Here is a 16697-nt window from a genome sequence, read left to right on the forward strand (position 1 = left end):
ACAGAAATTTCTTGGTCTAGCAAGATGGCAGCATAAAATGCAGCAGATGAAACTAATGAGTTCCAAACAAGCTGGTTTCCATTTACACGAGTGAGTCCAAATGAAGCAGTGAGATGTCGGAAGTGGAAGGCAGGATTATTGATTGCCAAAGGGAAGAAGCAGTGCAAGCAAGGCCAGAATAGCTGTGATTATGTCTTACAAGAAGAATAGTGGTGTTGCAGCAGAACAGACATTATGGTTCTTTCTTGCTCGTCAGGGCAGCTGCAGCTGGTAAAAATGGTTTTCATTCCACGTCTATTGTTTGTGAGCAGGAAGGTACATATCATTTGTTTATTGAGTCAGAATAACACCATAGGATAGTTACAGTCATTAAAACAGCAGATTTTCCTAGATCTGTTGAAATTTCAGTGTGCTGATCTCTTGCTCTATTTATGGTTTGATCCATCACTTGCTCACCTTGTGAATGTCTCACCTCTGACTTTTCAGCAGTTCTCACATCTGATCCTTGGCTCGGTTTGTGGCATTAGGTGAAAATGTTTTGCATACAAAGTGCATCTTCTGTCAGGTTCAAGCTGAGCTGTGACCATTTGGTATTTACTCATGGAGGTAAATGGTTGTCCAGGGAATACCAGGCTGCATCCTGCATTGTATAGCTTGATCTTTTCTTCTTCCCTTCCCTGTATGCTGGTGAAGGAGACCGGGTCTTCAAGGTATGATGCATGAGCATGATGCAGGGCTCAGAAGAATACCACGAAGACATCAATGAATCTATGCAGACAACGTGACTGCTTTTTTTTTATTATTTTTTATTTTTAATTTTTCCTCCAGCATTCTAAACACTAGCACCAATTTCCTGCTTCCTTTGGTTTTCAGTACAACCTCACACTCTCAAAAGCACAGCAAGTTTATTGCTAGGGACAAGACCAATCCAAGTGCTGCAGCTCAGTCTTGATGCCATTCCCATCACAAAGTTCAATTACTGTTTCAATTACACTGCAAGCTCTTGATGAACATTCATTAGTGGGAAGCTCCCCGTAGTCATCTAGCTGAGCGCAGCCAAACACTGCTGCACTAAGCAGGAGGCAAAGATGCTGTAACAGATGCAGAAGTGAGGATGCTGCAGGGGAAGCTGCTAATCTTTTGGTCTCTTTTATTAGTAGATTGCCTCATGCTGGTGCTGGTCCTAGTGTGGAAATGGTAGAGGGGCAGGAAGTTGCTGATGAGGCTGTACGAGCACAGATGGGGTTGAATTGGAGTCATTAAATGGTGTCTTTACTCAGGGCCCGCAGTTGTTTCTGAAAGACCTCAAAGACAGTGGGCTTTGAGTGAGACCCAAGTAAACCAAGACAGGCGAGTGTCTTCTGAAGGAGACATAATAACCAAGCTGGAAGAGATTGGCTTTAGGTGGAAATTTCCCATGAGAATTTGGAGCCAGTGCTACGTCAGAGATCTTAGTGCATCTATCCCACTTAGGGCTTTTATGTTGCCTTTTTGGGTGATCAGCTCAAGTTTCATGTGCTGTAAGGAACATTAGGAGAATTCCTAGTACCTCTAGGCAGATGAGTGGCCATCTCCCACCTTCAAAAACAGTGGCTTGAGGGCAGAACTACACAGAAAAGCTTCAGGGGAGCACGGAGGCATAAAGACCTATCATGTTTGCTGCCATTATGTTATATCCCATGGACATGCTCCTACCAGTAAGAGTAAGCACCCAACTGTCCTTCTGCTACTTTGCTCATGCAACTCTACAAGAGAGCCAATGGGTGAGTCAGGCTGTCTTATTGGGGAAAGTCATGCGTGTTCAACCTCACAGGCTTTTGGCTGCTTTACTACATACCCCTAGTGTGCTCTTAATGTGGGTTTTCTCTGGTATCACATTTCACTGTAAATGCAACAGCCTTATCATTGCTGTCTTTGCAAAATTGAAGATGAAATGATGCCTGATTTTGATGCAGGGAAGCAGATTTATTTTTACGTGTTCCATCATTTGCTTCCCTTGGTTAGTGATGAATGCTTGAGTGGCTCTGAGCTCATGTCCAAATTTCATTATAAATTTGTGTTTATAGGTTTACAGATGCCCTCTCCAGAGTATATAGTTGATGTAGAGTCTATGGACATTTTCCCAGTTGGCTGGTGTGAAGCGAATGCTTATAACCTAACTCCACCACACAAAGCTGTTTGTAAGTATATAGAAACCTCAAGCAGAACAGATATCGTATCAACAGTTTTATCAGGGAGTTTGGATTAAGCCTCTAATCCAATTCTTGAAACTACCAACCTAACTAGCGGACTAGTAACCAGGCTGCAAGCATGCTGTAATAAGCAGTAATAAATCTAATCAGTGACCAGATGCTGCAGCACTGCTATTACGTAATTTGTACTTGTCTATGTGCTCAGTCTTTCTAAAAATGGGATGGTTAGCACTGGGAAAGGCCATTATGTGGTTTGAGATTGCACAGTGTGGCTTGTGGGTTTGCAGTAGGGTTGTCAGAACGAAACCAAGTTTTGCTGTGCTGAGCTGAGTTGAGTTAGGCAACTGAGTGAATTAGGGATACGGGACCTCAAATTGCAAAAACAAAAACAAAACCAAAAAAACACACACACAAAAGCATAAAATATAGGCCTGAAGGGACATAAAGAGGCCATCCTGGCACCACCTTTCCAAAACAGCTTTCCCTAAATTGAGAAATGTCTACTGGCCTCTTATCATGGAGCTTCTATACCTTCCCAGGGTACCTATCCTGCTATTTCACTGCCCTTATGAGTCCAGGGATTTTCTGAGTGTTTAACTTAAGTCTCGCTTGGCACAATCAAGTCCACAGTGTTTTGTCTTACCTCCAGTGCATATTAAGACTGATTTCTTCCCTTTCCCTTCACATTTGAAGGCAGTTCATAAGTGCCTAGTGGCTTGGTGCTGTTCTCCCATTCCTTGCAGAAACTACTCAACCCTGATCTCAAGCCACCAGATGAAAAATTAGCCTTGCTGTTTACATTAATTAACATCTGAAAGGCAAATTTAAAAATGTGTCAGCCCTTTTGAAGAGTTAAATATGCTTAAGTTAAAAATCAGGCAGCCAGGGCCTAATTTGGGAGAATACTGCTATGGCAACATTATGCAGCCTTATCGCAATTTATAGCTAGGGATAAATTATGCTGGAGGTAATCATGCTTGTAAAATGTAATCTTATCCATATGTGTTTCTGTATGGAAAAATATTTGTGTTTTTATTTAATTTTTTTTATATTGATCCCATAAAACACAATATTAGCATTCCAGAGGAAGGATTAAATGTATTATTACATCTTTAAAGCAGATTTTAATGATGTAGTGACTTACTTAAAAATACCAGGAAAAGATGGCGATAGTAATTAAGTACCATTTCATTGTGTTATAGTCAGTGCATTTATACGGCTTTTTATGCATTATGGGTGTATTTTATAGGACAGAAGAGCACAAAACTAATTCTTGCTTCATTTTTGCAGTGCGAAGGAAGAGAAGAATTGCAGTTGTGCAACCAGAAAAGCAGTAAGTTTTTGTTTTTTAACGTGATATTTTTATGGTGATTCATCAGGTCTTCCAGGGGAAATGATACACAGCACCTGAGTGAGTTTGCTCACTGCCACCCAGATACTACAGCATAGTTGCAATGGAATTCCTTTAAATCTAGAATATTTGTGAACATATTAGAAAGTCTATGTAAAAGAAATTTTTGCTAGCTGGGACTGTGCAGCCATATCCAGTGCCTGAAGGCCAGTAAGGGATACCCGGGAAGGACAGGCGTGCACCAGGAGAGCATTTCCCTGTCTAACCCTTCCAGTTTCCAGAAACTAGAATTTCAAGGACTTGAATGTGAATATTTGCAGTCCGAAGGGCTAAAGCGCACGAACTGGGGTGCATTTTTGGAGGAGGGGTCAGTCTGGCACCTTCTGCAATATGCAGGTTCTGGGCTATGATAAAATGAGTGGAAGCAGGGCTGCGTTTGTTGCATCTTCAGTTCTCACTCCAGGCAGATGGTGGTGTGTGTCACAGTCCAGCCTGAAGGCTGGTTCTGCCCCATTTAACCTTAGTAAATACTCCAAATTGCTCTTTAACAGGTTACCATCCACAGTGCCTGTTGAGAAAATACCTCATGACCTCTGCCCGGTTCCTCAGCCAGACACAACAGGTAAGGCTGCTTGACACCAGTGGGATATCAAGGGTCCGTTGCCTTTATGGAGGGGGAAAACCCCAAAAAAGAAGTGAATGTGTCATACGGGTGGGGAGATAGGGTCACGTCCTCAGGGGATGCAGTCCTACAAAGCAGTGCAGGGTGTCTCAGATGTACTACATGTGAGGGTCCAGTCCTCTGTGTGGGAACACTGTGTCTTGCTGGGTTTATTGGGGTTCCCATACAACTTGCCCATTTCAGCTGCTGATGTTAGGGCCAGAAGCTCTGGTGGAGATGGATGTGGCTTTCTAATTGTCATCCATTAAATTGCTTACACCAGGACTTCATGTGTCCCAGTGTTAGCATCATGACTATGTGGTATGGCTGCTACTTCTGCTAAAGGTAAATTTTCCTCCAATTTAGTGACGGTGAGAGGCACCAAGAGTACAATATTCATCCAGTTAATTGTGGAGACACTGCAGGAAAGGCAGGATTTAATTCATTTTATTTCATATATCTATAGGACACATATCAGTATCTGAGCCAACAGCCCAGTTCTCTGTCATAATCAAATGTAGTCAAATGGGCGCTTTTTGGGTATGATCATCTGAGCTATTGTGGACAGCCAGATGGTGTCTTTAAGTATCTGCTTCTCTCCATGGGTTGTAAAGAAGCCCAGAATGATTAGCCCAGATACACAAAACTGCTTGTTAGACCCATGTCATTTCAGGGTAATAGTATCCAAGTTCTTACTGGGTTGGAGGGCAGCTGAACAGGGGTGGTGGAGCCTTTCACCTGAATTTTCTCCCTGAGCTGATTACATGTCTGGTCAGAAACAACTAACGTGTTCCCTCCATAGCATGTTGCAATTGAGTTGCTCGTGTTCATCTGCAATGTGAGTTATGATAGAGCCTCGGGTCCTGTTATGAACAAAATCCCTTCCTGATTCTCCATTCAGTAGAGTATGCAGCCATATTAGTTACCATTAAAAGCAATTAATCTTCCTGTGTTGAATGAATTCAAGTAGCAGAGGCTTCTCTACTTTCATTCTTAGGGAAGACTTTTTATGACCCCCATTTTATTTCTCCTCCTTCCCCCATCATGGAGGAAGAAGAAGGACCCCTGATTTATTGTCCCAAAGTGTAAATGCACATCAACGCCACTTTCTCCTTGCAGGCACCATCAATGGGAGATACTGCTGTCCCCAGCTCTACATCAACCACCGCTGCTTCTCAGGTCCTTATTTAAACAAAGGCAGAATAGCAGAGCTACCTCAGTCTGTCGGGCCTGGCAAGTGCGTGCTGGTCCTTAAAGAGGTATGGCTCAGCTATCTTTTGGGAGGACTTCAGGGGAAAACCTGGGTTGTGGGTTGCTGGGTGAGAATTTAATAAGGAGGTACCTAAAATTGTGCTGGAATGCTGTGGCAGCTTCCACAGGTCAAAACTGTAAGTTGGGAGGTTGGGGTATGTGCATGCATTGGGGGTTTTAACATGAGAGGAGACATTTCTGAAACATGGGGAGTTTTCTTGATTGGGAGCAAGTTTCATCTAACTTCTGCTGCTGTGCAGGAGAATTACTGTTCTGGCCAGAGCTGTCCGTGAAGAGGACCTCTGTGCTTTTAGCCATCAACCTGTTTCTCCTGGCACAAGCAGTGCAGCATCTGCACTACTGTTGAGCCAGCAGATTTGGCATGGGGGACACCTTTGTATGTGTGACTGTGGTCCTATGGGACTCAAATCATTGGGATTCAACGTGAAACAGGACAGAAAGCCAAGTATGGAGGTGTGTGATGTGCTCAGCTTCCACTGGTGTACTGTACATGTACAGATGAGAGGCAGGATGACTTCAAGTGGGAGAGGACAAGATGGTCCTGTTGGATAAGCAGGGTGCCATTGGTCCTGTGGGCACTATTTCAACTTGACTGGGGTCTTTTGGTAATCTAGGTCTTCCAGCTTTCTTATCTGTACCTATATGAACCCCACTTGACGTGGATCTGAGCTCCCTCTGCTTGCAGAGGAAAGGCAGGGGAACCTTTAGGTCTGACGTATTTGCCAGACCCTCGGTGCCCAGTGTGGTGAGGAGGTTTGAAGATGTCTGAAGTGAGATGGATTTCATCCCTTGGCAGAAATACCTGAAAGGAGAGATCCCTCCCAAACCACCCACCAATTTCAAAAACATTCTTCTTCTGTACTGTAGAGTGACTCTCGTGTCCCCACTCCCTGATTGCCTCTGTACACTGCTTTACACACAGCAGCACTGCCAGTTGTCTCACATGGTTAAAAAAAGGCCACGAAGAGAGCCCAATAATCCAGCTGCTTGTGCAGGTGGGACACTTGGATCTGCAAAAAATGCAAATCAAAAATAGCCCTCAGCAGAAAGCAGGATAAAGTGGTTGCAGAGCACAAGTTGACAGCTGCCAAATTTGAAAGCCAGTCCTTGGTGGCGTGCTGATGGGGAGTGTTAGCAATCTGCTGCTGCTTGAAAACCAGGCAATGAAAAAGCAACATGGGGGAAACATGAGGCATCCACAGCTAATGGGTATGCTAACGTTTCTTCCCCCTCTCCTCCTGGAATTTGGATTTTGCACAAGTAGTGCAAAGCTTCTGCCAGGTCCTCCCCTCGTGTCTCATGGCTTTGTTGCATAGACTAACACCAGCTTCTCCAAATTCCTCAAGAAAGGGACTTATTATTGACTGTGGAAACAAAACTAATTTTCCTACAGAAATCCAGTTTCCCCCTGCTCTGACTCCTTGCAGAATTCCTTTCTGAAGGAGAAAATAGCAGTGTCAACAAGACATGAGTATCTTGCTTTTGGAGCCATAAATGATTCCTCAGGAGCAGGACCAGGGCAATGTCCCAGTGTTTCTTAATGGTATTTTGAAGATAAATCCAAGCTCATTGGGTCTATGGGGACCAGGTCTGGGTTCTGGAAGGGGTGAAGAGGAGACATTCAGGGTGTTGCTATTGGGGAAATACACCTGGTTCCTATCAGCCAAGGCAAGAGAGGTGTCAGCAGCTCAGAGAACCATGGGTGTACCCAAGCAGCTGGAGGAGGCAAGAGGCAGCAAGGAAAATGTACCTACAACTTAAATATCTTAGCAGCTGCCAGAGCACCCAAAGGGATTGCAGAGCTGAGTGCTGACAGCAGTGTAGGAGATAACTCCTCAATCCCAAACCCACAGCCACAAGGCTTCGTGAGCTGCAGAGCCTGCAAAGCTCCCCATCCCTCCAAGCCCAGTCTCAATACAAAGCTTGATGGCTTTGTCTGGCTTTATACCCACTGATGACATGGCCCAGAGAATGCAAATGCATTATAATTATCTCTGTCTCACTATATAGGAGAATTACAGGCCATTGTAAATTATGCATCAGCATAACTTGTCTGGAATAGATAAATTATACATGTGCTTTACTCTGGCAACACACAGGGGAGTGTGGGAAAGACAACCCCAAACAACAGCTATGAAGGAAGAACAGATACATCAGCAGTCTGGTGGGAGCCTTTTAAATCACCCTGGTCTCCAGCCACAGCTCTCTGCCTTTAGAGATGTTCTAGTTAAAATTTGAACCTGTGCCAGACATGAGCTAGTTCACAGTGGGCAGCAGTCTCTGTGATAGAGATGCTGTTGTGTTTGACACTGATGAAAACCCCAGACTGAAAACAGCTGAATAACCATCTCCTGCCCCATTCCCTGGCCTGGATTCCCTAAAACAAGAAGAGAGCAGATGTCCTCTCCCTGTTAGTACCAGGTGGTGGGAGGCCTTGCTCCTGGCTGGGTGCTGAGCAAGTAGCTCACCATCCCCTGCCTTCCTCTGCACTCAACCATGAGGGATATATATATATTAAAAAAAATAAATAAATATAAGTGTGGCTCACGCTCCTCAGACATTTTTTTCCCCTGAATGCATGTCACTTTTTTACATCTATCAGCGATGCAGTGAAACATCATTCTGGATCCAGCTCCAAATAAATTGGTGCTACCAGGCTGTACACCAACAGATAGCCATGGGTTGCTTGGCTCTGGTCTAAATAAGGTTGGGAGATACCCTTGTAATGTAGAGCAGGATCTCCTCCTTCCAGTTGAATAATCTGGGCCTTTCTCATGTGGGTCATTGGGAGAGAAGCAGCATGGATAGGTTTGCTTTTGTGCAACACCTCTTCTCCAGCACATCAGGAATCCCCCTGATTTCTGCCTACTTGCTTTGCCCCAGAGTTGGATGCAGAGGTTGTGAGCTCTGCAATGAGGAAGCTGCTAAGGTGTCTCCCAGAATGGCCCACCTTCAGCAAGATTTATCTAAAATTCTGAGAGCAATTACAACTTACTTGATAGTATGATCAAAAATACTGACTTTAATTCTGTGTTTGTTAGTGTGTATGTACCCTTGCTTCCATGCAAAATCTGGGTGATGCCTCATCCTTCTTAAAGCCTGGTGGTGCATTACTCCTGGTGCCAGCACAAGCCCTTGGTTTATTGTGGCTTCCTTCACCCCAAGAGACAAGTGAGGGTGTTAGTGCCTGTTGTTTAACATCAGCTTCAAAGTTTATCTCATTCCTGAGATTCTTGTTTGGAAAAAAAGTTGAGACTTGGAGCCAACAGACAGTGGAGGCATCAACTGCTGCCATCCAACAGCTGCATCTGGGCTGAGAAGTAGTGGCTGTATAGTAGCTAAGATATGTAATAAATACAAACTTTAAGTTAAATTAAAATAAACACACTGTCAGCTACAGATACAGTTCTTGGGGCAGAATATCTAAAAATACCAAACTGTTCTTCTATCTGTGCCAGCAACTTACCACAGCAACATTGTAAAACATAATGAGATGTCTTTTTTAAGACTCTGGATGATCTATAACCCACCATATCTTAAGGAAATACGCTGTAAAGATTAATTAGCCTCATTGCTTACTGCTATTACTATTTTTAAGACACTTTGCTCTTTTTCTATTTAGATGAAAATGGACTTAAAGGTAGCATGACTCAGTGTTTGCCGCTGATGCAAACTGGAAAAATGAGCCAGCATTTGTGAAAGAATGCTATTACATTCTGCAACTTGATTTTTTTTTTTTTTTCAGCACAGCATGACTTCTTAGGAGAAATTTGCATAATTAAATCATGGTGCTTGGAAAATTACATAGCTTATACTGAGCCTTAGGTGTATGATTGAGTCATGTTGATGGTGTTATCATTAGTTATAAGACGTTGTGTTGGGATAGCAAAAATCTTTTATAGTCTAGAAAGATATAAACTGCATTTATACAAGAGGGTTCACTTACATTGCCCTCAAGACTGCTCCATGGATTTCAACCCATCTATAGCAGATTCTCCAACTTAGGGTCTGGCCATCTTTATTTTTGAAATGGCATAGTCTGTCGTAAGCATGTCACCACTTGAATGCTACCCCCTGGACTCAGGCAAAATCTCAGTTTTAAGTGCTTGATCATCTAATGAAAGAATAACAAATAGCTCTTCTTGCCTTCTTTCTCTGCCATGCAGACACATCATTATTCCAAGTAAAATAAAACAACTTCTTATTGTTTGGTCTGAGGCTAGCCTGGGAATTAGGGTCTCTCCTGTTAGGTAGAAGTGGACTCACAGATAGAGGAGGGAAGTTGAATTTCTCCTCAGAAGGATGCTGGTCGTAGGGCTCTTGAAGAGAAGAGGCATAGTGCTATTTTGTGATATAACCTCATTAAGTGATATTTCCTGAGAAAGCTTCATCCAGGATTGAGATCATCAACGAAGAGGGGTCGAGTGATGTGAAATTTGCCAATCCCACCGATCTCTGATGACATGAGTGAAGGGACTTTCCATCTCCAGAGAAAGCTGGAAAATGGTATAGGTTTCTTCACCATTTTTCCTTTAATCCCAGTTAATTTTTGTGCAAGAAAAAAAGTAATATTTTTTTTCCTAGTGCTTAGCAGTGTGTAATATTAAGAGAGAATGTTGTTAGAAGGTAACATATTTAACATGGTAATGGACTCCTGCTGCACTGTGAAATGCCAGACCCAGTGACTTAAATTCGAGATACAAGAAGAGTAACAGCTAATGCTTTAAAAAAAAAATAATAATAAAAAAAACTTCTGTTAAAGGGAAATGACTCCTATTACAAAACACTCATTTAAAAACTGTGTTTAGAAGTTTAGCAAGAGTCCTGATGAATGACAAGCGACCTTTGAGAGAAGTACTGGCATTGTGGTTTCTTTGCAGGGCTGGAGTTGATTAGGTGCCTAGGGTAATGCTCAGGCCGTGCCAAACAGTTATTTGCAGGGGGGGGGGATTTTCTTTTCTTGCTCACTTCCTAACTGTTTTGACAACTCATACAAACACCACTGCACTGATAAAGGATCAGGGCAGCATTGTTTATGGGAATTGGTGTGGAAGAACCCCCTGCTTTCTGCTCCTGTCTCTTTCACCAGCAAACAGGGGAGTCAAAGCGTGCTGAAGGAGACCGTCCCCAGCAGACACCTGATGAGGTGGTAAATAACCCCCTGGATTTGCAGGAGGGGAACACATGAGCTGTGAATGAGCGTGGGAGCCACCCATATAGTTGGTGTTTATTTGAAAACCCACTTTTGTCTTTCCTGCATTGGGTCTCCCTATCTGTTTCAGATACCAGTGCTGCATCTGTATGGTGAGTAGCAGATGAGAAAAGTTGTGAATGAGCAACTGGATGGAGTTGCTCAGAACCTTTCTTTTGTTTTCTTGGGAATCAAAGCCCTTGGGAATCTCAGGTTGTGTGACAAGCTAGGAACCAGATGGAGAACTGTGGGTAAATCTGTATTTTTGTTTCCCCTTGTGTGAGATGAGTGTGCTCATAGCACTCTTTGAGATGTGCAGGAGATCAGAGCTGCATAAGGCATTGGGTCCTGTTAGTAGGCATTGCTTTAAGTGTCTCTAATTACATCTTTTTGAAGACTGGTTCCGGTTGTTTATCCAGGGGACCAACGATAAATTAAATTTTGCTTCTATTAAATAATCTAGACAGGCTACTCAAACCACTTCTGTTTTACACGGTACTATGCAACATGAATTAAAGCCCTTGCCTGAAAATTATCCACCCTTCAAGGTTTTCCAAATGCCAGAAAATCATTAGATTGCTGGCTTATTAAAGAAAAGCACACAAAAGGAAAAGAAGAAAAAAATGTTAACATAAACTCGTTGCTCTTTGCAATATGACCTGGTCAGTTTTTCATGAAAACCATATGAAGCATGTTCATGGGTGCTAGGGAAACTTAATGCTTATCATACTGAAATCATTTAAGAGCCCTGAAGAACTAAGAGCAGGCATTAGGTAAAGAGCTAATTTATATCAAAACCAATCCAGATTCATTGTGGAGTCATTCATGGGCATACAATGCAGAGTGTTCAAACACATGATCTGGTGCTATTAAGAGATTTGTTTTTCTTGTATTTATCTCCTTAGGCCAAGTGTAGGCTATTAAGGCTTGGATCCTCTGAGTGAATAGTAGGAATTATTTTTATTCTCAAACACTGTGGATTAAATGGATTGGCACATGCATTTTATTGTACAGAGTGGACACATACTGGGTTTCAGGCACACCTCCTGCAAACTCTTTTTGTGTAGACTTCATTAATATTCCGTTAATACCGTCAAGGCATGCAGCACTCAGATGCTTAAGTGTACTGCCAACCTTAAGTACGTGAGTTTCCCATCTAGTGTTCAGTGTGTAACCCCCACGTGACTTTGGCCCTGGCTGAGCCATCAGAGATGTTTTCATTTTTTAATAAATTGAGCCACTGTGGATGCAGGAAATGGAACCTGCTTTGGGTGAGGGGGCCTGTCTCAAGGAATAACACTGGCATTCCTTTAATGGGAGATCTTTGGGGTTGGCCAGCAGTATTTAATGCAGTCATGGTATCATACCGAAGTGTCATCCACAACATGCTTGGCACATAGATTCAATCTGGGACATCTTTTCATTGCATCTAACACTTATCTTGTGCATCCTTGAACATAAATTGGCATCTGTAAGCCTCTCCTGCTTATATAGCACCAGGGAGCGTGGTCAAGGATTGCTTTTAAATCCATCATTGTTGTTGGTTTTATGTCTCAATAGGTTCTGAGCATGGTGATCAATGCAGCTTACAAGCCAGGGAGTGTTTTACGAGAACTGCAGCTAGTGGAAGACCCTCAGTGGAATTTCCAAGAGGAAACACTCAAAGCAAAGTAAGTCTTCAGTGTGTGCTCCTTTATATAGAAGGCTTCAGAAATTGTACTGGCTTGGGGAAAAGAAAAAAAAAAAAAAAAGAGCAGGAGATTTTCTGTATTGTGAGAGTTTTGCTTTTTTAATTATCATTTTGCTTCACTGAGCTACCTGCCTAGTTCTGTAGCAACTTAAGAAGTGAAATGTTCACCCGAATGGTTCATTTCTATTGTCTTTCTCCAAGCAGCTATCCAGATTTTGAAGAAATATGCCATCTTCATTCAGTGAAGTCTTGAGTTTTATGATAAGGTGCTCCAATAAGCTTGGCTATTATTGATTTCATTCAATTCCTGGCTTTCTAAATGTAGCAGTATTGCTGCTTTTAATATAGAGCCTGTCACTCTAATACAGAAAAACCTGGCAAGAATCAATGGCACTAAAAAGTGTAAGCAATATAGCAGGGATATGTTTTTAAATAGGAGGGTGGTTAGGACAAAATACTAGCAGATGTGGGATTCAGATTATGTTTTAATGCCTTTCTAGAATCAATTCTATCTAAATCTAAACAATATTTAAGAAATCTTGGTATCTAAAAAATACTCTGTTTTTAGTTCCATCTTTAAAATGTACCATTTATGTCTTTATATATGGGCACTGTACTTACGACATGTCTCAAGAACCATTATTCCTCTAAAAGAGGAGACAATCACCAATGCTCTCTCCAGATTCCTCCCAAAAAGCAATTCTTCCCATTTTAAGACAAAGGTCAACAAATAGTTCTTTGTAGATAGCTCTCTCTTTTTGACCAGCTTGATTGCTGTGACTTTTTGAGTACCGACATTAAATGCAGTGAATTTCACCCTTTATGCTGAACTCTGTTACTCCTTTTCAAATAAAAGCAGTTTTCTTTTGGTTATTTACAATGATTTGCTGTCAAATATGGAATTATTGATTGCTGTTGTATTTGATCTTTGGCCATGCCGATACTGCAGAAAGCTCTTGTGTGCTCTGATTGAGGGAGAGAATTGAGAACCTTTTATTCCGCACAATCTGAAACTGGAAAGGAGGATTGCAATTAGAATTGAGAAGCCACCAGAAAATCCTATTTTAATTTGCTTCTCTCAGCCATGTGGAAAGTCATGCTTTTGTGTTTATCAAATGAAATTTTTTGGATGGGAATCCAAAAGTCATCCTTGTGCATGCAGATTTTCATTAAAAATAAAACCAGGTCATGGGCGATGACTTCATTGATTCTGGGCTCCCACACCTTGTACTAGCAAACGACAGATAATGCACTCTAAAAGGTACTTAGCAGTGTGAAATCGAGTTGTAATGCTCCGTTTTTCTGTTCGATCCTGCAAAGACTCAAGCTTGTGGGCAGTTTTCCTATTAGCAGTGTTCAGAATAGAAGCTTGTTGGGATTTCTCATTTGAGTATGAATATCTGCCTGGTTCAACAGCAGTAGTATGTACTTCTTAAGGCTGGTGCAATCCTTATTGCACTTACCTCCCTCAGTGCTAACTGATGTGCTAGGTGTACAGTAAGGACCACCTCCATCCCCTGTACTTTCTTCCGTGGCACTTTCACCCATTTGTGCTTTTGTCTTTTTCCTTCTCCTACGTATTTAGCAGGGCAGCCAGCCTGCTGGGATATATCTTATATCTGTATAGCCTGCCAGATAAAAGTATGCCAAGGTTTTATATGCAGTGTTGGCCAGACAGTCACAGGCTGTGTGTTCCTGTATGATGGCTACCCTAGGAAGCAGCAATCTCAGCTCTTCAGCAAGTCAAACAATTTTCATCTTTCAACTTTTTCAAGCCACAGGATGGATCTTTACAGTCTCAGAGCTAGGACAGCAAGTCTTGGAGTGACTCGAAGCATAGAAATATATTCTCATTCAGTATGGTGTTGTCCTCTGGCTCCTTAGGAGATGGAGCTAATGGTGCTGGAGAGAACCACATGGCTGCAGCTGTCTGGTTTCTGGGGCTGGAGCACAGAGTGGTGCTGACGGGTCGTACCAGCTTGCCTGCAGATACCTTGAGTACTTCTTGGTGGGTGACAAAGGGTAGATGTGCCCTATCTGACTTCCCTATGATTTATTTTTTTTTTTTCCCTCCCTGGGTTTACTTGAGCTGTTTCATCTAGCCTACTGGGGTTTTAATTACATCTGCTTGTGCAGAAGCAGAAAAAGAAACGTGCTTATGAAATCAGCTACCCTGAGACGTGCAAACAGCACATGCCATGCTACATCAGGTATGACAGTCTGTTGTGCTCTGGAATCTTAAACAGAGACCTGTAACAAGCAAACGCCTGTCTACATCGAGTTCCAGCTATGCCAGCTCCCAGTGGCGTCTTGCTGCTAATGATGACAGCTCCACAGCCAGCTGGAGCGCCGGCGCTGTAATGTGACATGTCGTGTCACCGCCTTCCTTCTGATGCGAGCTGACAACTCCTTAGATCTTGACAATGTTGTTGTTTGTTTGCAGTGATGGTTGTGGTAGGGTAGAGCAAAGGGGAGGGAGGAAGATGGTGAGAAGGCGGTGTGGTTTTTTTTTTTTTTTTTTTTTTTTTTCCCACTGGCCCAAATGCCAAATCATTCAGTGCCATGAATGCATTAGACCAGTCTTTGGGCGACCTGCGTTTAGTTTACGCTGCTGTCAAGAGTGACCAGTGCAGAATCAATTACGCTAGCTTTGCAAAGAAGTTAAACAATTTAGATTGTCCAAAGAGATGTGTCTGCAGTGTGTGATGGCATTCGCTTCCCAACAGCACTGCTGGCTCTCTGTGGAAATAGTCAAACCTGATTTATTGGTGATGATGAGTTAGAAATGTCAGGCCCAATCCCCTGAATTCCTATGAGGAATAGACAAAGCTGTGGGCATTCAGCCCTTCTGGTTTTGATGCTTTAATTTCAGTGCCTACATCTAGATTTGGCTTCCCAATCTTACATACAAAGGCTTTTATTTCTAACAGCTGTAAGCGGGGTTGATTGGACTTACCCATGTTTGCAGGACTTTGTGCATAAACAGTACCGTTGTGTGCAGAACATTATCTGGTGTCTTGTTGGAAGCCCGGTTAACCAAAATATGAAAGATGTGTAGTCCTGGACTGCTTGAAAAATGAAGTTCTGAGACCTGCAAATCTAGCAGCTGAATTCTAGGAATATTAACCCCAAATCACCATCTTTTCACTGCAGCTGCTTTACAAGACTTTCTTTCATTTGCGATGGATTGTGTTGAGGTGTTTGGTGTATTCTTTGGCTTGCTTTTTGCCTCAACAGCTGGCAAGGGTTGCTCTCAGGCCTTCCATGTCCCTAGCCCTGTTTGAGGAAGTGAAGCATTGCCCATGGTTGATGGAAGAGAACTTAGAGATGACATAAGCAAAGTGGATGTATGCAAGTGCATGCAAACAGATGGGATGCATCCAGCTCTGCTTGAGGGAACAAGCTGATGTCATTGCGAAGCCACTCTCTGTCATATTTGAAAGTTCACTTGATCAAGACAAACATCAGATGGCACCTCGAGAAGGACAAGAAGGATAATCCAAGTAACGACAGGCTGGTCAGCATAACCTCAGTCTCTGGAAAGGTTATTAGGCAAAGCCTCCTGAAGGCTATTTCCAAGAATATGCAGGACCAGAAGGTGGCTGGGAGGACTCAGCATTTGACTTACAAAGGACAAATTCTGCCTGATGTGATGAGATGACTGCTTTGGTGGCTGGGGGAAAACCAGTGGAAGTTATTTGTATTGACTTTAACAAGGCTTTCATCACAGTCTCCCATAATATATTTAGAGTCAAGCTGTGGAGTGGTGCCAAGTCCAGGGGGCAAACAATTATTAATGGCAGTCCTTGAATGTCAGTACAAATCTACAGCTCATGTGACGTGATTTGTCTTCTGCACCTATTTTTTGAGGCACTGCAAAAGTGAATTAGTGTAATTACTCCTGTAAACTTACTATGGTTTTGTTGATTTTACCCAGATTAGGAGTATGTGCAAAATCCCTGGTATTCAGAATGGACTGAGTAGCTTTAAAGGTTTTGATAAAGATTTTAGGGTTTGCTATCATGGACATTTGCAATGGTCCATACAGGCAGGGTTTGAACAGTGAAGTGGATGTTAGACAGTTTGTGTTGCTGGACTGGTAAATTGTTTCTGGTAAAGCCAATGCAGAGAGACTTTGGCTGTCTGCTGTGGGTGGCTGGTGTTTGCAGGAGATGTTTGCAGGAGATTTCATATGTTTGGTGGACTTTGAGCTTGGAAAAGAAACTGGAAATTTCTTGCAAAAGAACGGATAGGAATTTTTGATCCTCGAAAGGAGGTGGAGGCTTTTAGACACTGAGTTATTCAAAATAGTCTCAAAGGTTGTCAGAACTGTTAGCTAT

The 16697-nt window shown here is 42.6% G+C and overlaps 1 protein-coding gene across 2 annotated transcripts in view; it reads left to right on the plus strand.

Moving 5' to 3' along the window:
* The window catches only part of SFMBT2 (Scm like with four mbt domains 2), a 108036-nt gene that overhangs the window by 80330 nt on the left and 11009 nt on the right, over window positions 1-16697 (plus strand). For both annotated transcript variants that reach the window (XM_068670082.1, XM_068670084.1), the window contains 5 exons: window positions 2067-2180; window positions 3483-3525; window positions 4095-4165; window positions 5324-5463; window positions 12228-12337. In XM_068670082.1, the coding sequence (XP_068526183.1) occupies window positions 2067-2180; window positions 3483-3525; window positions 4095-4165; window positions 5324-5463; window positions 12228-12337 (478 nt within the window). The remainder of the gene's footprint in view (window positions 1-2066; window positions 2181-3482; window positions 3526-4094; window positions 4166-5323; window positions 5464-12227; window positions 12338-16697) is intronic.

The sequence above is a fragment of the Anas acuta genome, chromosome 1 (assembly GCF_963932015.1).
Source record: "Anas acuta chromosome 1, bAnaAcu1.1, whole genome shotgun sequence".
In the NCBI taxonomy this organism is placed as follows: Eukaryota; Metazoa; Chordata; class Aves; order Anseriformes; family Anatidae; genus Anas; species Anas acuta.